General features: G+C 41.1%; 2 protein-coding genes across 10 annotated transcripts in view; one reads left to right on the top strand and one right to left on the bottom strand.

Moving 5' to 3' along the window:
• Nucleotides 1-22,455, bottom strand: part of epha7 (eph receptor A7) — an 86,325-nt gene that overhangs the window by 54,866 nt on the left and 9,004 nt on the right. For all 4 annotated transcript variants that reach the window (XM_025899309.1, XM_025899308.1, XM_013276216.3 and 1 more), the window contains exons 4-5: nt 8,817-8,972; nt 1,593-1,928 (exon numbers count right to left, since the gene is read on the bottom strand). In XM_025899309.1, the coding sequence (XP_025755094.1) occupies nt 1,593-1,928; nt 8,817-8,972 (492 nt within the window). The remainder of the gene's footprint in view (nt 1-1,592; nt 1,929-8,816; nt 8,973-22,455) is intronic.
• On the top strand, nt 10,151-12,524 carry LOC109194838 (uncharacterized). Of its 6 annotated transcripts, none has more exons than XM_025899311.1 (4): nt 10,151-10,801; nt 10,898-11,063; nt 11,194-11,476; nt 11,563-12,524. In XM_025899311.1, exons 1-4 carry the CDS (start codon nt 10,477-10,479, stop codon nt 12,193-12,195), a joined length of 1,407 nt encoding a protein of 468 aa, XP_025755096.1. In that variant the 5' UTR covers nt 10,151-10,476; the 3' UTR covers nt 12,196-12,524. The 6 variants fall into 6 exon arrangements, with proteins under 6 accessions (XP_025755096.1, XP_019201308.1, XP_025755095.1 ...); XM_019345763.2 differs by having other exon boundaries at nt 10,151-10,705; nt 10,754-11,063; XM_025899310.1 differs by having other exon boundaries at nt 10,151-10,705; nt 10,802-11,063.

The following is a 22,455-nucleotide window of genomic DNA, read 5'->3' on the forward strand; positions in this document are numbered from 1 at the left end:
TTTATTCTTTTCAGTGCAGTCTTCTGTAATTCCAGCCTTCATATTAAAGGTATTATTCTGTCCTGCTGTCCTACCATTGAACAGATGGAGAGGGTCGTCTTGCCATGAAGAACTGCTAACCCTGAATGAATTTGATTAGTCTGGGTTTCAAAGAAGACTTTTAGTATTTCGTCATGGCTGAAATAAAATTTCAGAGACTTTTCCAAACCCAAGCCATAAAACACAGGCAAAAAAAAGCATTTAATATTAAAACATCGAGAAATTAACCAACAAAAGTCGATACATATAGCCCAAATGCTGTGTTTATAGAGTTAAGGCATGTTAAATGCTGCTACTTACTCAAAATTATGAACATGACAACATCTTGGCAAAGAACACTGCTCTCTTTCACAATAGCTAATGGCCTAATATTCCACCAGGTTAACTGAGTAATTGTGTGTTGTCAACATGCCACGTATAATTACGGGCAAGTCCAAAGGAGCATGTGATTATCCTCCTCCTGGTGTCCTCGTGTCCTTGGCCATTCAACACCCTGGCACATTCTAGCTTAGGTCTCTTTGACAAACCCAGGCACATGCGTTCAGCTGATCACCTCTGTCACTCCTACAGCTTGTATACGGGGACATATTCTGCTTTTGATAGCAGACAACAGCAGGCAGGCATTTACAAAGAGAGAAGTGACAAATATGCAGCATTCCTAAAGACTAAAATGATGGTGATTTAAAAGCAGCAGGACATAACTGATCATAACTGAAGTGCGCAGGTGTAGTTATCCAGAAAAAGACGTTATATTGGCAGCTATAGCATCAACACTGTCTTTGCAGTCTTATTTTTTATTATTACAGTCTTTTGGGCCAACTGTGTTTCACGGATGCTCAAGCATGAAAGAGGAATCTTGTTGAGTGGATCCATAAAAATAATGAATAAAAAAGGCTTAAGAGTTTGTCACTACAAAACACAGCATTTTAATTACGGCTGATTCCCTTGAGAATGAGCTGCAAAGACACGACTAGCTCTTTAGGTACCGCTGGGAGTCAGCATCGTTGCTAAGCTAAAAGCGTTTGCCACTGTAGTGCTGATATACACATTAAACTAATCTTGGTAATATGCATACTGGAAAATATTATGGATCATATCAGACTGGGCCCATTAATGTTAATGGGGAATCATTAATGTAGATTGCATTTGAGAGGTTTTCAGAATTAATACTGTCAATCGTCACGGTACTGATGTCAAATGCACTCTTAGTAGGAGCAAAGGCCGAGCTCTGTGCTAGTGGAAGACAAACACTTTTAACTTGAGTTTAAAAGAAATAGTTTCCACATTTTGGAAAAATAATCAGTCCATTTGTAGAACAAAGACTTTTCAGAGTTTCTACTTGTTATTCTGTGTGTGAATAGACTATAAACAAACAAGATACAATGCTTAAGCATTAGGTGCTTGATGAGTGTATCTTTAAATAAAGGAAACACTAAGAAATATATGTATTTTTTTTAAATCCACAGCATTTCCATACAATTTTAACCAATTAAAACTCACAGTTCAAAGTTGTTTAAATGCAAGACAGCATTATTAAAAATAAAATTCTTTACCTGCTTGGCCAGTAGCAATGCTAACTGCAGCAAACAGCCTCTGCGTGCGGCTGAGGTCAGACACCCCGTTGACAGCCTCCACCTCAAAAGTGTAGTTGGCGTGAGCGAGCAGATCCACAACGGTCACGTAAGTGTCCACTAATCCTGACTGAGCGGGAGAGTATCCCACATTTAGCCCACACGGAACACACTCCTCGGGTTCCCAGCTGCAGCGGCGACATATAACCCTGTAGGTGACGTCGTTGCGACCGCCGGTGTCGGCCGGTGGGCTCCACTCCAAGCTAACTGTGGTCTGGTTGATGTTGTAGACCAGGTTCTGTGGTGCAGAGGGAGGTCCTGTCAGAGGTGGATGCCAAGAAAGCAAGTGAGTGCCAAGGAAAGTGACAGTCAAGCATGTGTATTCACTGGATATGTAATTTAATTGTTCTCTGAAAAAATACATAAATAAATAAATAACAAAGCTAATAGAGGATGGCCAGCTCCAGCCCCAGATCCAAACACTGACACTCAATTATAATAAGACTCAGATCTAGAAAAAGTCATACAGGTATAATGAAAGGAAGTGAAGGTCAGGTCAGTGAGAATCCAAGCAGCAGACGATCGTTTGACAGATTTCTATGTCTTCCTTTTTTCCTCACTACACCGGCAGCAGCCCACACCTACTTCACTTTTATTTCATTATTTCATTAACATTGTTGACTCTGTGAAGTGGCAAGTCCAATCCTGATCAATCCAAATAGATCAGGATATATTACAGCTTTGTTTGCTTGCTGTTTATTTTGTGTGGTTGTGAGGGGGTTTCAAGTCTCCTCTTCCTTTTGCGTTCTCCAGCAATCGAATAAATATGCAATATCAGAAGTTAAAACTATTAGTGTTTTATCTCAAAATATTCAGGAGGCATTTTATTTGCCAAAGATTTTGTGACTGCACCTTAACGAGTTCTGTTTAAATAACTGCTAGTAAGTCTGTTTATAATTAATCAAGTTATTCACCACTTTCCATTGTTAAAAGCTACTAACTTTCTGAAGTTGCCAATGTGTTCATAATGAACTAATTGTCCTATTTTAAATTTGAATCAACCTAAAGCCGTATAGCTGTATTAGCTGTAAAACACACATTCATAGCTGGTGATTCATCCCAGTTAATGCTTTGATTACACAATGATTGTTGGTGACGGCATAAACCTGCTGCTGACATGGAAATGATTGATGCATGGTTTACTCCTCAGACTTAGCAGCCGTGGAGCCAATATCCCAGCCGCGGACAGTGGCTTTCCGGGGTTTCCTTTGAAAAACTATATCACATAGACAGCAGCACAATAAAATTTAGTGGCTTTCAAGAAGCCTGACTCACCCACAACTTTTATTAACGAGATTTAAACCTGGATTATTACCACCCTGTAACTGTCGCATACAATTCAAATTGATATACTAGAATAACGACTACCTCTGCAGCACTCACAGACCATTTGCCCATAAATATTCGCATAACAGCGAAAAGATTAGCTCATCTTGTAAAACAATGAATAACAAACGTCTGCTTTCATCCTCTCACATTCCAGACTGTTGGGTTTTATGGCCCAGGTGTTGACATAAATAAACCCCCCCCGACATAGTAAAGATGATATAATTTGTATTCTTTGTTTATGAATGTTTTAAGGAACATCTTCATTCTGTGCTGTTTTCTTAGGTAGCACTTCAATTCATTCAATTTGTGACATTACCTAACAAAATGGATACGTTCAGTGCAAAACCTATGGACCATCACAAGATTCAAGCTTATTAAATCGGCACTGGGTTGTTTTTCTTTTTTCTACACATTAGAATCAACAGCTCGACTGAGACGTCTATATTCACGGATATCAGGCGAGATAAGAACCAGGCTATGGGCTGTGAAGATGAAAGAGCCACCTGTGGCAGGTGAAGTGGAGAGGAGTGACTGCCAATAGCGCCACTCGACTTCAGCCTTGGCGCTGACACTCGACCCACACTCTCAATCTTCCTTGTGCACAAAAGGAGGGGGTGTGACTCAGCACGCACACCCACACACATGTGCACGCAAACACACTTCCCCAACATTCCTCCAGACCAGTCCTCAGGGATCTTTTATTCTACCATGATAACATCTCATTTTGCTCGTGCCACTCTCTTTCAGGTCTCAGGTGCAAGTGATGATTTTTTCAGCAACAACAAGCAAAAGGAAATTAGATCAGACTCGCCCTGGATCTGTGTAACCTTTCTGTTTTGTCGTCTTGTTCAGATGCACACTACACTAAGAGCTTTGTCTTTCCCTTATAAATGCCTTGCTATATTTCAAATCGAGTAGCAGTGACTAAAACTGTCCCTTCAATAGCTACATTCTGTAAATTTTTTGTAACAGCCAGCCTGTGTGGAGCTATGGAACCAAGCATGCCTTCTATGGGGAGACCCAGTAATAACTTCCTTTGGCTGGCCTGGAAACAGCTCTACTTCATCTGCCCTGGTGTCTCTTTGTTTCTCTGAGTGTACTCTGTCTGCACTCAGAAATACCAAACTCTTCTGGCCTCAGCTTCACCTGCAGCACAGATTTTCACATCGTGAGCCCACCACTGTCAGCCTGTCTGCTCATCCTTACAGCTCAGGGGTTTGTCACTCTCCCTCTTCTTTTTACTCTTTTTTTCTGTCTCTCACTCCCCCACTCTGTCTTATCTTTTCATGTTCTCTCCTCTCACCCCTCCTCCCAGTCAAGTTTCATTTCACGGATTAGCCTGCCACAGCCCCCACAGCCTGAAATGTCTCAATCACTTGCTAGCTGCCCTCCAACTCTGACCAAGCAGCGGTGAGAGTGTTTGTGTGAGTGCGTGTGTGTGTCTTGTTTTGTTGCTGGGTTTTTTTCTTTTTTTGGGGGGGGGCTACATAAATATGTACAAGCACACTTTACATTTCCTCCTACAACATTTGCATGCCAACATGGCGCAGATTTTAAAGCAGAAGCTGACATTTTATAGGATAAACAAAAGCATTTATTTACCATAAACAAAGGCCGCTCACTCTAAAAAGCTGTAAGAGGAAAAAGGCTTCGGTTGTGCAAATGCGTCTACAACAGCTATTAAACTACCATATAGAAAGCACAGGATAGTATTAGATGAATTTAGGTCATGTTTCATCTCCACTTGCCGCAGAGTTGTAAGACCCAAGTAAATCTGGGCTTAGCAGAGAAGAATCTTCCGCTTATCAGCCTTGAGAGGTGCTCTGGGCTAACTTAACCCTCAACAGCTAATAGCACAGCCTATTACCTGGCTGTGCTCTAATTGGGGAGCTGAGGAGAGAGGAACGGCAGGGGTGAGTGGTATTCAAATCACCCATGAGGTATTCGTCACTCTACAAATGTGCGCTATGACCTTCTGACCTTCCATCTAATGATGCGGCTGCAGTAGAACCTGTTTGAGGGGAGACATGCTAAAGAGGAAAAGAGAGGAGGGTTTTTCTGGGCCTCCCACTGCCACTCTTGTACTGAAATTTCAGTGCTACTTCAACTACTGCCAAGAATTCAATATTGGATTTGCTCCTTTTTGGCTTAAGTTTCTGGAGAGTGTATGATGGCATGTCAACATGAATGACAAATGACTAAGTCTGCGTTATAACAATTTATGTTTTGGTGTATCTCAGATGAACAAACATGGAGCTCACAGATTTCACTGTTCAGTTGTTAAAAAGCTTGAACATTTTGTGAGACAAACCTTTCTCTTAGATGTCCTTACACGTGGTAGCGTTTGAGAATATTGTTTTAAGGAAACAGGCTGTATTTACATAGCCTCCTCTAATTACAGCATGGACCCAAACACATACAGAAATTTACATTGAATTTACATGTGCAGAACCAGGATGAGAAAAGTGAATAATGGCACGGAATTTAGACGTGTGTCTCGGTCCGAATTATCGGTTCAGTGAAGTAGATCCAACTCCAATCCTACACATTTTAAAAAAAAATCATCCTCTCTGTTCTAACGGCATTAAATGAAAATTCTAGTTCATTATCTCTCGCCTTTTGTTCTTTGAGTAATGACAAAATTGCACACATAACAATGAAGGGCATTTTACCAAAGCCCCATGCCACTAAATGCCTTTATGCCACATTCAACAATTCAAATTGTGAAACTGTGAGGCTCTGATATCAGGTAACAGCTCTTTCTCTGTCCCCTAGCAACTCTATTTAGAATGGATCCTCAGATGGAATCAACTTGTTGAGGTGGCACATTTAAGAGAAGTGGGTGGGGGGTGGGGGTGGGAGAAGGAAACGAGTCACAAATGCTCCTTTCAGTCCCTGCTTGCACCAGCACCGCTCACAGCTGTTGCATGATTGATGCCCAGTACTCTGACCTGTCAACAACTCCACTGTGTGCTATGCCTCTGGAGAAAAAGGATCCTGATGCTCTTCCACACATATATATATATAGATATAGATATATATCTATATATATATGTATATACGTATATTTGCATATGAATAGCGTGGACAAATATTCAGCAAACAAAAGCATCTCTTTATACCACCCCCCTCTTAGCAAATACCACATGGGAAACAGTGTTTTTGAAGCTATGTTTTTGGAACTTGTTCCCTCATCTTTATTCAACATGGATTTGGCTTTTCATGTCCCCATATTACATCTTTATCTCATTTCCTCTCAAATCCTCATAGACACATCCTTAATCTCTGTGTGCCAGAGATCCATCTCACTGTTTTACCAAGGCCTACAATACGATAGCTTATTATAAGCAAACTCTTATTATAAAAAAAAAAAAATCTGTCAATCAAGCTATTTATTCAGGCAGTGCAAATTCATTTTCAATTACTATTCACTCCTGGTCTGGATAAGGCTTGAAAAAAGAAAATCACAGTGACTATTGGTCACAGTGACTTAATCCAACAATGAACGAGGAAATGCACGTACAGAGCTGTACAAAAATTGCGCTGTGTAAATGAGGAGGAGGAAGTCAAAAATACATATTTACATATAATGGTATGGGGTCACTAAGTGTAGACCCAAAGTTAATGAAAATGAATAATGGAAAGTGTGCAATAGGCAACTTCAGTAATTACTTCGGTACTTGGCCAAGGTGATTGCCCAAATGGGAACAGCCAGAGGACACTCAAAAAAAGTAGGAACTTTCCCCTGTTCTGTGTGTCCTGCTCTCAATCGGTTCAGTCGGGGATGTTAGAGTGAAACATTAACGTCCGATTAGGATGGTTGGAGAATAGAGTAATGGACCTGTCTTTTAGAACAAGATCTATATGGTTGCCTCCGTGCCACATGGAGAGGTTGGTGGTTTGTGGTCACTTGAGCTTGAGTTAAGTCCTTGTCTGTGTCGAGCATTTACAGTGACATGCCTAGTTTAGTTCTTGAGCCCCACCAACACCATACTTCAGATTTGGCCATTATTAGGTTAATGTTGTGCAGTCTTAACCTTACATTTTACTTGACAGCAGGTAGGTAGGTAAGCGTCAGATTTTAGGTGCATTTTGCCTCGTATTCTGTAGCAGTTGGCCTCCTATATCCAATTCTTTTTGAGAATCAAGCTGTGATTGTTATTTCCCTTTTTGAACAAATAGGAAATGACAATTCCCATTTTTACAGGCGAATAAGGGCAAAATTTGCTTGTGGCTCTTATTAACCTCGTGTTCCCACCACCCCCGTCATTGGATTTGGATGTGTGTACTCAAAAACAAATTTGCTATTCATTGTTTGACATCCAAGACACTGAGAGCGGGGATTTATGGGGGGTCTCTAGGAGTTCTGGGGTCCTGAGGCAATTGCAGTAAATCATCCTTGGAAATGACATGAGCCACATACTAATAAAACCAGCGACTTTAAAAGCAACCATTTATAATTTAAGTGTGTCAAATACTTTTATCAGTGACTCAGTATCATTTGTTGTTGATGTTGTAGCTGGTGTCACACCAATTTAGTGTGCAAGAGTAAGAGTGGTATGCAGCAGCTGTAGCCAGTAATATCTAACATGTGATTTTTTTGAGTATTCTAGCTTTTGAAAGTGCAGTTAATTACCACTATATTACTGTATGTACTGCATACTCACACACACCCTCTTGGCAATGTAAATACAGTACTGTATGTTGAAATAGATGGAAAGGCTTTTGCGGCAGGCAGAGACAGAGGCGCTGCTCAATGAGCTGCTTTTAAAGACGCCCATAAATAACAAAGAATCCTTTTGTCATATGGAATTTGCAACATTAAATCTTAACTCCAATCCCTTAAATCCCTGTTTTGATTTTCTGATTTAATACGTAGAGAAGCCAATGCAATGGTATAAAATTCTTTGTATTTGCATAATAACTATCTCTCTCTCTCTCTCTCTCTCTCACTCACACACACACACACACACACACACACACACACACACACAGACACACACACACTTAGATATTAGATATTCTGACTTGGCCTACTTTAGGTGCACAGCAAAAATGCAATGCTGCTCAGGATGTTGACTGGGCATGCAAATTGTCCAACGCATGCACAAAGCATTTTAAAATGTTAACTTATCAGCTCTCCTTAATAGAAACAACAGAAGAAGAACAGCACAAGTGTAAGTCTAACAGCCAGAAGACTGTGAACCTGTGCAGTGATACATTATCAGCAGAAAGAAGGCACACAGATAAGGTGCACAGATTATGTTTAGGGATCCTGTTTACCTCCAGAGATAAAGCATAGTGCTAACATGGCCTTCTCCCATGCACAGTAGCTCAAAGCAAAGGAGAAAAAATAAGAAAATAAATACACATTCAGTACCACTTTGAAGAAAACATGTTTGAGAACAGCTCTGGAAGCAAATGAGCCCCACCCATTCAAACAGCATCCCCCAGCCTGTGTAAATAAGCCATCGATGGCTGTCACAGAGCTGTTACACTGGCCAGGACAAATGAAGATGCAGGTTGCTGCATGGGCTGCCACTGCCGACCGTAATTGCAATCTTTCAGACGGGAAATGGCAAATTGCTCCTGTCATCATTAGCAACCAGCTACGACACAAAACAGACACGCAAGCTTGCAAACATAATTTGCAGAGGAACTGCTATGGAACACATCTGGGGCTTTCATGAGGCCACTGCAGGCTGACTGAACAGGACTAAATCAGGCTCGGGAGTGTGTTGTTTTTCCACTTGCATTAGTAGCTGTTTAAATGCATGTGATCTGCGCTGCGTTTATCCAGCAGCATGGCATACTTACTTGTGCACGCCACAGACGGAGGGTCAGAGAGTGCTCGGTAGTAGCCGTCCTCACAGTCACAGCGCCAGGAGCCTTCGCGGTCATTGAAGCTATGCGCCGGACAGCGAGAGCACTGAAGGTCCTGCGAGGAAGACTTGTAGAAACCCCGACCACATGCTGTGCGGAAGGAAGTGAAAAGGGAAAAAAACACTGAATCAAAAACACAGTGTGAAGTGTAGAAGTCTGGCAATCTGCAGGTTATTTTCTTGATAAACTAATGAATGCATTTCCTGTACAGAATGTCAGGAAACGCTCAGAAAGGTCTTAATAATGCTCTGCTGCCCAGGGCAACAGCTGGAGTGCTTCAGGTGTTTGATTTTGTCCAATCAGCAGTAAAAACAGAGAACAGAGCGTATTGTTATCACATCACATTTAAATAGATAGCAAATATGTGGCTTTAAAAATAACGAGTAATCTAAACAGCTGACAGTTTATTTAATGCCTATTGAATAATCAAATAATGTTTAACTTATTCAAACAAACTAAAACAGGTGACTCGTCAGTAAGGTTAAAAAAGTGTTATATAAATGCAAGTACAGCCTGTGCCTATCTGTTTGTGCCTGTGCTTTGCACATGCAAGCAGATGATGTAAGAACATGTAACAATAAACAATTTATAATCCATTTCCTTCGGGGCTAATTGAGATTAAACCAGAGATTTTTAGGTTTGGGAGGGGTAGTGATAATTGCACCTGAGATGTCTCACACAAATCCCACGCATGCAATGTTTCCTACCTTTGCTTTGAATGCACAGACTAGTTTGCAATAAGTATGTTTTGTGAACAGTATAACCACACTGCATTTTTGCTCACTTGGCTACAAAAATCAGCCCTTTTTCATAATCTTTTCAGTCTTTCTTATTGGATAGGATGTGCTCTCTCACTCTCTCTCTATACATCTCTGCTGTGTGAGCAAACAGTAAAGCTTCAGAGAGTGACAGAGTGGACAGTGGGAGAAGAAAAAGTGAAATGTTTTCTGCTGCTTCTAACTTTTTTCTCTGAGTGATCATTTTACATAGAAACACCCTTCCCCTCCTCTTCGCCCTTCCTCACTTGCAGGTTTGATTATTCGTTGTAGATTACTACTGAAGCTCCAAAGCCTAGAAAATTGTATTTCAAGGCAGTACTAGATATATTATATCTAATATGCAAGACTGCAAAGCAACGGTAGCTACAAATTAATGTAAAAGACTGGGCTTTGCTCTCTGATCTCCTCATCGGACCGATTTCCAACTATATTTACATTTCAAAAACTTCCATATGAATCACAGATGCCAGTTTGGAGTTATGTCTGGGATTACAGTTTTTTTTAATTGGTTTGGCGCAGTTTCCACAAGCAATTGGTACATTTTCAAAACTCTTCGTACTTATATCGCAACAGATCATCAAAAGTGCACCTTTTTCAAACATTTCAGCATATTTCCAATTGTGTTAGTACAATACACATAATGGCAAAATATCCTTTTCACTACACAAAATAAGTGTTTCATCTAAATAAATGTTTCGTTCACAGTTACTGCCTTTCATAATGTTATCCCTATAAAATTTTTGATTTGCATCTCTTATCATTCAGTTTAATACATTTGTCTGTCATTCAATTCAACTGATCTTAATGTTTAATCAATGAATCATTCATTATGTCCATGGATTTTCAACTTGACTGATTGTTGTCTGGTCATTTGTAAGTTACACATTGCTGCAAGAGCTTTCAATCTAGAAATACTAATTGCTAATTGTTTCCCCCTGATGATCACAATTAGTTACCATATAAGTAGAACTGTGTTTGAGACTTTGCACTGTTCAAATATGGAGCAGGATAGACTCGTAGGGAGAGGAAACCTTCATCGAAGAGGTGGTGGTGCTCCTCGACAGAGAGGTGGGCACGGACAAAGAGGAAGAGGTGGTGGTGCTCCTCGACAGAGAGGTGGGCACGGACAAAGAGGAAGAGGTGGTGGTGCTCCTCGACAGAGAGGTGGGCACGGACAAAGAGGAAGAGGTGGTGGTGCTCCTCGACAGAGAGGTGGGCACGGACAAAGAGGAAGAGGTGGTGGTGCTCAACGCACCATCATCTCTAATGAAGTCCGGGCCATCATTGTTGACCATGTGGTTAACAGAGGCTTTACCATGGCTGAGGCTGCCAGGTTGGTACAGCCTAATTTACAAAGGTCAACTGTCAGCTCTATCATCCAAACTTTTCGCCAAGAAAACCGGTATGTCTGCTATAGCAACTTCACTTCTAAAAAATAGTACCCTATTGTATAGATGAACAACATGTAATTGTCAGTTTACAGTAATGTGATTGGTAATACTTCAATATTGACAGTATATGATTGTCCTCAGAATTAACAGGAGACAACCTGGTGGTGGTCGCCCACGTGTTTTGACTGACCAGCAGGAGTTGGCTGTGGTGGACATGGTCAGGGCAAGGAATGACATACGGCTGTCTGAAATCAAACAGGCTATTGAGAACAGCAATGACACCTTTGCCAATGTGCCATCAATTAGCCTTCCAACGATTGCCCGGCTTTTGAAGAAGCACCAAGTTTCCATGAAACAAATTTACTTGGTTCCTTTTGAGAGGAACAATGTCCGGGTGAAACAACTGCGTTCAGAATATATTCAGGTACAACACTAAACTGGCATGCAATTACTGTAACAGTACTGACAACTATTAGTTGTAAAAAAAAACTAACTAAATTATCATTTTAGAGGGTGATGGAGCTGGACGCTGCTGTGAATCATCACAAGTATATTTTCGTTGATGAGGCCGGTTTCAATCTGGCAAAAACTAGACGCAGAGGACGTAACCTTATTGGACAAAGGGCTACCATCCAAGTCCCTGGACAACGTGGGGGAAACATCTCAATGTGTGCAGCTATATCTGAAGATGGTGTGGTAGGCTGTAGACCAGTTCTAGGGTCATACAACACTGAACACCTGATAGTTTTTTTAAATGAACTGGAGCAGGCCTGTCAGGGAGAAGACATCGTCTATGTTGTTGTGTGGGACAATGTCAGCTTCCACCATGCACAGCTGGTTCAGGAATGGTTTCAAACACATCCTCGCTTCATGACCCTCTATCTTCCACCATATTCCCCTTTCCTCAACCCAATTGAGGAATTCTTCTCTACATGGAGGTGGAAGGTGTATGATCGCCATCCCCATGAGCATGTCTCCCTTCTTCAAGCCATGTGTGAAGCTTGTGGTGATATAACTGCTGAGCAATGTCAAGCCTGGATTCGTCATGCCAGGAGATTCTTCCCACGGTGCCTGAACAATGAAGACATCCACTGTGATGTTGATGAAAATTTATGGCCCAATGTTAATGACCGGCTTGATTAATTGTGTAAAAGTGATGAGAATAAAATAAAATGAAAATATATTTTGCTTATGTAAATGACTTGTTTTTTTTCTCCCTTTTTCATGTGTGTGTGTGTGTCTGTGTGTATGTATATGTATATGTATAGTTATATAATTTTTTTTATGTCTGAACATAAGTGTAATATTTGCTGTGTACAGTTTTACAGTTCAGTTACACTCATTCATCACCAAGGACAATTTGAATCGCTTACCTTGTATTATTTTCTCCTGAATGAAATGATTGGTAAAAGTACTAAGTTGAAAAAAGAGCTTACTGTTTTGTTTGGGTGATTAAAGCAAATGTTCTCAAACTATATCACAGTGATCATGTGTTCTGATACAATGATTACGTGGAATGTAAATATGTGCAAATGCTATGAAATCATGACATCTGATTTGAAAGAATGACTAGTGGTGTTACAAATGTGATCAAATGTGAGTTTTGTACTGAGAGATTTGAAAATGCACACTTTAGTTATGAAAATAGTGCCAAACCAATTAAAAAAAACTGTAGGTGATTGATTTTTACCCATCATCACCAAGGTTGTGTGATCAGTTGTAATATCTGATATAGAATAATTATTCAAACTTGACACTACTGAGTTACACCACCACCAGACAAGACATTAAAATGACCACCAACTATAATTCTGCATTGTGCTAATATAGACAGACAGACAGACAGATAGATAGATAGATAGATAGATAGATAGATAGATAGATAGATACTACTTTTTATACAGCACTATATACATATTAAGGGAGACTTAGGCTTCTGAGAGTTAACAGAATCAATTATATGTCTGACAATGCAAACAACTCCTGAGTAACATACTGCATAATCCATTAAAGACGAGGTATGAGATATAACCTGTCACAATCCCCAACCATAAAGTCGACAGCTCTCTGAAATTCTCAGAATTTGATTTGCTATGTCCCAGCTGAGCCAGGATCATATTCACTGATGATCTCAGCAGTCATTACAAATCACTGAATGTCTCGAGGTGATATTAGTCCTGTGCAAACAGAGCCTCAAAGAGTCTTAGCTTCATAGCTGAATTCCCATCATGGAGGGGGCATGACAGAACAAACCACTGCGTTCACATCTCGATGCAGCCAGAATTTGAGCGAGCCTGCCCCCTCGGGCTTCATCAAGCAGGCTTAGCTGTGAAACGGCACTGCAAATCTCAGGTTGAAGCTTTTGCCCAGAGATGAACTCCTACCTGAGAGGGAAATAACAAGACCATTTTTATTCCGATGAATCCACAGGTCAGCGAAGGGGTTTCACTTGTTTACAACGGCTCATATTTGTGAGAGGAAATATTCTTCAGTAGACAGAAAAGCATATGTACTGTATCAAGCTCGAGCAAATTGATCATTTCAGTGCTTTACCTCTGACCGAGTAGGTAAGCAAAGAAGGCTGCTGATATGACTGATCGCTATTTGTGTTGTGGGATATTAAGAATGATGCTCCTAACCCTAACTAATTCACACATACAAATGATTTTCTGGTTCCAAGTAATGCCACCAGATATAGTGACTCATACCAACCCAGTGCGAAACACACAGTAAACGTTTAAGGACTAGCAAAGAGTCAAATCTCTATTCAGGGAAATGCAATTTTAGCCTGGAACTCAGCTAATCCACACTGGCTGGCTGTGCGTGTGCAAAACGCAGCAAAAGCATGGTGAAAAAACTGCAATCTAGGCCACGTGACTTTACAAACAATCTGAAAGAAATCTATACAGCACTGCATACAAACTAACAAATTATACTAAAAATGCATTTTTCATGAGCCACAGGGGGAAATGAGCGATGATTTTCATGCTTGCTGCCCCCTATTCCAAATCTTGATTCTGTTCCGCTAGCTTTTTCTTTCTTTCTTTTAATTTCCTTTGGCCACCTTCTCTTGAGACAGATTTGTAATAAGAAGGACAGATAAATCAGAGTATTCTGGTTTTAACACTTCCAGACCAGCATGAAAAAGAGGCCAAGGCTCAGGGTATCCCCATTTCAGCTACATGAAAGCCCTGTCATTCTCTATTTATCAGGGTGCCACAGTTTTGTGAAACAAAGGTTTTTTTTGTTGTTGTTTTCCCAAGATGAAAAACAACATGATTTTATCTTTAATCTTTTTTTCTTTACCTTTTTTGGCCAGTAATTGAAAACAGAGCCATGGAAAGGCTGTCAGCAGTGGGCCTTTAATGCTGACCAGGCAAAACTTATCAATGGAAGTGTTTAATCTTCATATCTAAGTTCTATATTGTTGTTGTTGTTGATTTAATGCACAGTTTTCATGACAACGCTTGACTTACAGCAGAATAAACCATGTCTAGTACCTGATCCTCAGTGTAAACACTCCCCATAAATGCTGATAATGATGCTTTCTACAGCAGGTTCAAAACTGCTAGATCTCACTGCCTTTGCTCAGCATGCTGGGATTTCTAACATTCTGATAAGCCAGCGTGTCTGTTTGCCTTTGGTTTCTGAGAGCTCAACTGCTGGGTGGCCTGTGTGCAGAGGGGGAAACACCCAGCTTGGACTGAGACCCCCACAGCCACCTCCCTCCCCTCCAGAGTACAGAATAACAATGCGGGCCTTCAAAGAGGACGGCTTTCAAAATTAAACACTGAATAACTCGTTTATTGTAACGTGACTCACATGTTAATGTTACAGTGTTTCTTATCAGTTAGAATTCATGACTGATTCTAGTTCCCAAATTCAAGGTGCTGGTAGTTAAACATGTTCTGATGTTATAACACTGCTTTTCCACATTTTCTGACATATATATTTATATACTGACAGAGTAACACGTCATGCCCATTGTAAAAGTAATCCCTGACTCTTCAGTCTGTGTGATTTCATAGAGAGGGGCTATCGTAAATATAGTCGTGTGAAGCGCAGAGCTCCGTCTGTGAGCGCAGCAGTCTCACTCAGCTGCTGTAACTGTTAGAGGCAAACAAGCACGAAAAAGGCGAGAGGAGCTCAAATGTGAGCAAAAACCATAACGTGTTCCCTCTATACTTACATCTAAACATTTAACTATGTTTAACCTCAGGATGAGATTTTATATAAACTTACAAACCACTTAACCTGTTTGGGTTTCTTCCAAAACTCACATCAAATGCCTCACAATACACTCCTGAATTTCCTTTGTAACCACCGTATAAAAATGTCAGCCCATGTTTATAATCCATCAAAGCTGAAAGTTTTGTTTTAAAAGTCTGTTAAAGTTTCTTAATATTCTTTGAACGGTTTATTAATGTTTTATCAAGGCCTCCAAGTAAATTCCATGGTCAACACACTGGCACTTTGCCAACTGTATCATAGAAATTCCCGTAGAGACTGACCTGAGCGCTTGTGCCTCCAGTCCATCTGCACTGCGTATGCCAGGTTACAAAAAACTGAGAGGTGCATCACAAGGCAAAACAATACCAAGGGACACTGCACCACACCGCACTGATGACAACAGCAAGCATAAACTGCCTGTTAAGCTAGATTTAGACTTCTGGGGGAAATCTATGGCGTAACTGGAAACACCTTTTAACCCTATGCTGCAGCTACACTGTACACCATTCAAGTCATTGCGGGCAGCATCGACCTGACAAGTGGTTACATTTTTCAGGAGGTGCATGTCAGGTTATGTGGAAAGCTATGGCATAGGGTTAAAAGGACTTCCCGGTTACGATTTAAGTTGTAACGTAGACGCCGACAGATGTCCAAATCAAGCATTAATGTATCTCTAAATTCTCTGGATTTAATTCTTATTTCTATTTGCTTCATGCTGAAGTCCAGTGCAATAACCCCCTCCCTTTAGTAGCACTGTGTAAAATGCAGCATTGCCCAATTTGACCTTAACAGAAACTAGAAAATAGAGACTGAATGCTCAAGAAAAAGTTTCCCTTCTCCCTTGCTCGTTGTGAGTATATTTCTACCCATACCTAATGGACTACCTAACCAAGGAAGCAAATGAAGACTCTAAAAATAGCAACTACAGGATGTGAAGAGGACATTAACATTTTAGGTGGACACTACGGTCCTAATGTAGGCTTTTACCAGCCTTCAACAAGTAATTCTGTAGCGCTATCCTCCACATGAAAAAGTAACAGTAAAAGGGTTTAAGTATGTCAAATGTGGACAGAGGAGATCCTGATCAAACTACAAAAATAATTCCCAAATTTTTTATTTTTTTTTTGTAATAAACTCAACTTGCATTTTGTGCTCGGGACTTGGTTCGGTTTCTATGCTTTTGTTTCTTTTCAGTGACAGCCCGTGTGTTTATCAGTGTGCCTGACCGGGTTTGGCACCCAGAAACGTTTACAGAAGCAACAAGGCAGCAAATGAGAATGCCTGTATGACATGGGCAACTAAGTGGTTCTGCAGCTCTTCCCATCACTAGCAGCAAGATGAGTGACAAGTACAAACACAGCCATCCTATCCCAGCATTCCTGTCCCAGCAGCAGCACGGTGACTCACTGCTGGCAAGTTCCCTTTTTCCTGGCACCAGATGCCAAAGAGAGACATTCTTAGTTGGGAAGATAGTAAGCGAGACGTTCTTTCTCCACTGACCATCTAGCAACACTTTCTTTGGAAGGATATAGCTGTGAAGCAATTGTACAGAGTCTGTTCACCCAGTAGCTTTCTTAACTGACAATTTGACTGACACCTTAGTAGCAAACACTGACACCCAAACATGTAAAAACACTGCACAAACTCTGGACTCCGTTCACTTTACAACTTGCAGTGACTTTGACAAGGCGACTCGCAGTCCGTCGTGTAATTACATTTGTAGGGATGAAGTGTTTCGGAGAGACTCTTTGGGGAAGGGCCCATTTATGTAAGTCTGATTTTCTTCTTGTGCAGATAAAGGCTGACTGCCAGCTTGACACAGGGCCTGTTAAAGAAGCTGAGCAGCAGACACAACAGCAAGCCTATTTACGACTCTAAGAAATTAGCGAGTCCTTAGAGAACTGGGCTGAGGTTTAGCACAAAGAAAGAGCGAGAGAGAGAAAAGTCTTACATTCCAGTCGGTTCCTCGGGAGTATACAGAGCCAGCATCTGTAATTTCCCATCCAGTGGTCAAGAAGTTTCATTCACTGATGTGATGGGGGGAGGGGGGCAAGCTGCAGTCAGCAATTTTACACAGAACCAGGAAGAGGGGCATGACAAAGGAGAGGTCCTCAGAGAGGCGGGATGCAGATAATCAAACACTCTTGCGACTTTAGTGTCTCTATCGGGGCAGGCACTGGCCCAGAGAGTAAACCAAAGTCTCCTTATCTTATTCAGACACACATATACAAGAGAAGACAGGGGAACAGATTTCTGTATTCTTCCAAGTTCTCCGTTTATTCCTTTTCCCTTTAAGTTGAGCTTCTTAACATTCCTGAATTACATCCAATTTTTCTCAGGCTTCAGCAGTGTCATGACACTCTGGGTGACAGACGGGGGTGTGGGGGTGGTGGGTGGTATTGGTTCCTTATTCGGCAGCCTGACATATCCCTCTTTGGCCAAAATAGAAAATGGTTATTTTCTTGTTTGGGGGGGGGCATTATTTTTCCCTTCACTTAATCTTCTGACTTTGATGACAAACTGGAATTCAAATTTGGCCCTTTAGTGCTTTTCCTGGGTTTGTTTTTTGTGCTGTGTTTGCATTGGCTGACTGGTAAAGTGCCAACTGAAATGAGTCTCTAAGATCAATAATTAAAAAGAGCAAAGTATCAACAGCTGGTCAAAATCTGACAGAGTTTGGTTTGAGGTAACTTTGGAAGCACAGCATTATATACATGTTGCGTTACTATGCAGGCACTCAGAGTTTCATTTAGGATGAAGTACAAAAACCCATGTGATTGTTTAATTATTGATGCACAAAAAATATTCTGAGCAAAAAAGATCTGAAATGAGGATTTATACAAGAAGACAGAGAGGCAGAGTGTGGTGCAAGAGTTCAAACACTGTTGCATATGATGGTTTGGGTGTGCCCTTAAACTGGACCAGACACCATGACAGGCCTAGACAGAGGCAGATCTTTAGTGCTGTATGTCCTTCTAAGGAATGAGGTAGGTGGCTCTGTGTGTTTGCCTAGATAAATGAGCTATAAATGTCATATTTTGTTTATGATCCATGTATATATAGTATTTAGGACTTACTGTAAAGGCATTGATGACAACTAGTGTGGATATGGATAGAGGAAAAATGGTAACTATACAGATTCGTGTGGCAAAGCAGATCAATGTGAATAGATGGGATCTTTGCATATAAGATATGTATGCCATGCAATAATATGTGATATTTGATTGCTTTCAAAAATATCTTATATTGCCACCAGTATTAGAAAAACCTGCCAATGATAGTCTGTCTTAAAAGAATTGGAAACTGATTTTCTTACTTGCTTACAACCCACAAATCCAATTAAGGTTACAATCCTTGTTCCTACTGAGCAAAGAGGGGACAAGTTGGTCCAAACAGGGCAGCTGGGATATTGAGTTTCCCCCCCATCTGTCTCAATATTCCTGCAGACAGGTCTAAAAGTGAGCTGGAGTGTGGGAATGTGGGAGACTCTGTCTGTTTTTTGCACACTGCCAGAGCCAAAGTGAGAATGACTAGTGCGGGCCTTTCTGTCTCCACGGTCTTCGCATGATGAGTCCTGTCAGGGCCAGGCCTTCCCCCTTTCTTCTTCGACTGCCCTCCCGTCCAGCCTGATTATGTGTTAAATCCGCCCGTGTGTCAGGATGGATGTGGAAAGAATGTATGCTGAAGTGAGCCGAGCTGGGCTGCGGAGACCCGGAGAGAGCAGCCTGGAGATAGCACCCCATTAGAGTGATAAAAGAGCCAGAGGGAGGAAAGCAGCCGACAGGACCAACATGCACAGCCACTGATGAATGCCAGGTGGAACGGGTCAAGTGTGATAAGGGAAACTGTTTATTTTCTTATTTAAAAAAAACACACTGTTTTCTGTGGCCGAAGCCACAGCGATAGGGAAATGTCTTTATAAATATCGACTCTAAACACAGGCACGGTATGGTACCATATGTGGCGCCTTTCGCCTCTGGTTTATGACTCTGTTTCCTCCCAGTGTCTTTTCCATTGTCTGCATGATTCTGACATTCACTGTCAGTTGGCACACAAGGCTGTGTATTGCTGGAAGTTTTATTTATATTCTGCAGCTGATTACAGAGTTTGGGGGATAATTGTAAACCTAACCCTAACCCTAAATAGGTGGCCTGTTCACACCTTTCTTAAGGATATGGCTTGAAATCTGTTTTCAAGGCCCTTATTTCATAAGAGTTGTGGATACAAGATTTGTATTCCTAAATGGGTGTGCTAAAATATTTAAGGACAGAAACACCAGACATGTTTCCAAGATAGTGTGAGGAACTGGGTTTAATATAAGACTGACTGCTCATTTTTTCTCCATGGCAGTTTAATCTACCCATGCTTACATGTTAAATGTTCCCTAAACACAATATATTTGCTGATGAAAAACTACCGACTCTCCAAGTAATGTAATAACATGTTTTAAGTAAAAGACATTTTTCAGGCACTGAATCCTTGGACTAACCTTGTCCTACAGACGTATTTTGGGTGGTCCGATGCCAAGAGCCACCTGTAAAACAAATTCTTCTTCTCTCTCAAATGTTTCTGATCGCTTCTATCACGCTGCACTACTGTTGCTAACATTAATACTGTCAGAAACATGGTCTGTTAGCTATTTCAGCTGCATATTCAGGGAACCATAAAATGCTATTTAAAAACCCAAATCCAACTACACGTTTTTAAGTTTTACTTTCGAGGCATGCAATTAGGATGATGACATGTTCTGAAAACCGAGCGGGCCGATGACGTCCTTCTCTGAGCTTATTTCTTATGCACTGATATAGCTCAGGGTCTACGTGCATTGTTGTGATTAGATGTGACTTATGTTCCTTGCCTCAATAAATAGTAGGCCTCGGCGTGGACATTCATCAGGCTCTGTTTTTCATCAGACGCTTTATGCATGCTGAACTATGGCTGCATCTCTTTTATGGACTAAAGCCTGTGGTGTTTTCCGCCGCAGTGTAAGAGGTAGTATATCTTTAGAGTAATCTGAGAGCTACACAGACATGTAGACCTGGAAAAATCCAAGCACAGTGTATTTCGTCTACTTTAAAAGCCAAAGGACAGCTCAATTGATCTCATCGCAGGGGTAATGTGTGGATTTTTATAGCTGCAAAGATTTTGGAAAAATCGAGTGCACCTTCAAGGATGACATACGTTATTTATTAGGTATGAGGTAGCCAAAGTCCTCTAATAAAACACTGCAGAATTTTTTGGGTCTGTAATTTTATTGTATTTTTTCCCAGTTCAAACATGATTTTGGTTTTGAGTGTGATCACAGGAATAACAAGCAGAGCAGCAAGCATTTGTTGAATTTTTTCTTCTTTCCTCTGAGTCCAGTGCACCACTCTACACCTCAGTGATTTATAAGTTAAAAAGAGACGCTCAGCAGCTGGGTTTTGCCCACAGACATGTTAATCTCACACCTATGAGAGGCAAGGCAGTTGCCCAGCCTAGGGAAACAGTGGCAGAAATACACAGAAAAGGATGAGAACAAAGTCTATTGTAAAAAAAAAAAAATCTCTTCATGGGGCAGAGATAGAGTTTCAATGTCAAACCCTTTTCAAACAAGCTAATTTTGAACAGCGACACCTCCCAAAGGCTTTGGAGGAAGCAGGGAAGCAAGGGCATTCAACAATCGGAGCCAAAAAAGAATGAATAGGAGCCACCGAAACACATACGAAATGGTTAAAGAATATGATGTCATGTTATGATGGTTCTCCCCCACCAACCCTCCCCACCCCAGCATACTTGGAATGATTATGTCTGGCTGCTGCTGCTCTCAACACATCTGCACAACCAGCCCATTCATCCGAGGTACCTGTGCTTAGTGGGAGATAAGTAGCTTTCCACGAGAAACAAAAAGAAGATTAGCTCTGCCGTACACTGTGTTGGAGGGCATGCAGCTTTGCCCTGTAAGCAGAGAAAACCTGAAGAAAGTGCCTGCTTTGGTTGTTCACATCAAAGATCAAAGCCAGAAGCTGATTAAGTCACAAAAATCAAAGTTAAAAAGTGCAGGAGACATCTAAGCCAATTCTCCTACAGTGGCAGTTAAAGAAATGCTTTTACAAAGTTTAAACTCATTAATATTTGTTTTAGATCACTCTTAGTAAAATTCCCCCTTTGAGCAGCTGAGCACGAGAAATAACATTCATTTGTTGTCATTTTATAAGACAGGGGACAATATCCCCAAAATAGAAAGAATGTAGTTGGTTTTGTTTTGCTGAAGAGAAAACATAGAATTACATTTTCAGATTAACTCTAAGCTGAACCTCACAGAGGAATTGACTTCATCAGAGCCCTCACTGACAGCTATACAAATGGCAAACAACAAACTCAATCACCTGTTTTCTCCTTCATTGCAACTGCTAATTTATTTCGTGGTCTTGGTAGAAAAAAAAGTATTTGAAGATTAAACGCATTACATCAGTGAATGGTCTCTCACACTGCCTGGCCTGCATCGTGAGTCTGCACACAGTCCTCCTAAGAGGCCTCTGCTTCTTTAAGTTATCATGCGGAGTAAGCTTTTGAAATGGATTCTCAGTGACATGGAAAATGTCCCTGCCTAATCGTCTTTTGTTTAGTTCATTTAACTCACATGGAAACAAGAGAGTGGGTCCTTAAGCCCAGCCGTGCAGGCTACCTTTACGAAGGAGGCGGCCACCTCTAAAAAGGAGCTGTGCTAAAAGACACTGCAGATGAGATGAAGACTTTGCATTCTCAGGATGAATACATGGGGTCTAGAGGTCTGACCCATCCAAAGCCCCCCTGGAGCCCAAGCGAAATCAGCACCTAAAATGTCCCCAGTCAGCAACTGAGCATTATCTACCGTTCTAACCTGCCCCCACCCACCCCTCTCCAATTCCAGAGCTATGACAGAAAGGAATGAAACACTAGTCTGTGGCCAAAGCGTTCCCTTGAAACAGAAAGGGAGTAGCTTGGCCAGTGCTTGTAGAGATCTACTCCTACAGGGCTGGTTCACTTTTGTATCAACAGTTGGAAAATGAATCACGACTATTTTCTGACCCTTTTTTGTAAACCACACAATTAATCAGGTAATCTGAGTAATTATCAGATAATTTAGTAATGAACATAATTAGCAGTTGCATTCCTAAACATGTCAACTCCTGTTTCACAGAGAATGGTTTA

Source organism: Oreochromis niloticus, linkage group LG15 (assembly GCF_001858045.2).
Source record: "Oreochromis niloticus isolate F11D_XX linkage group LG15, O_niloticus_UMD_NMBU, whole genome shotgun sequence".
Lineage (NCBI taxonomy): Eukaryota > Metazoa > Chordata > Actinopteri > Cichliformes > Cichlidae > Oreochromis > Oreochromis niloticus.

Coding starts and splice junctions, on each gene's coding strand:
- LOC109194838 (XM_019345762.2), top strand. CDS start 10,477: ATGAATCATTCATTATGTCCATGGATTTTCAACTTGACTGATTGTTGT. Junction 11,064..11,193: donor ACTTTTCGCCAAGAAAACCG/GTATGTCTGCTA, acceptor GATTGTCCTCAG/AATTAACAGGAGACAACCTG. Junction 11,477..11,562: donor TGCGTTCAGAATATATTCAG/GTACAACACTAA, acceptor TTATCATTTTAG/AGGGTGATGGAGCTGGACGC.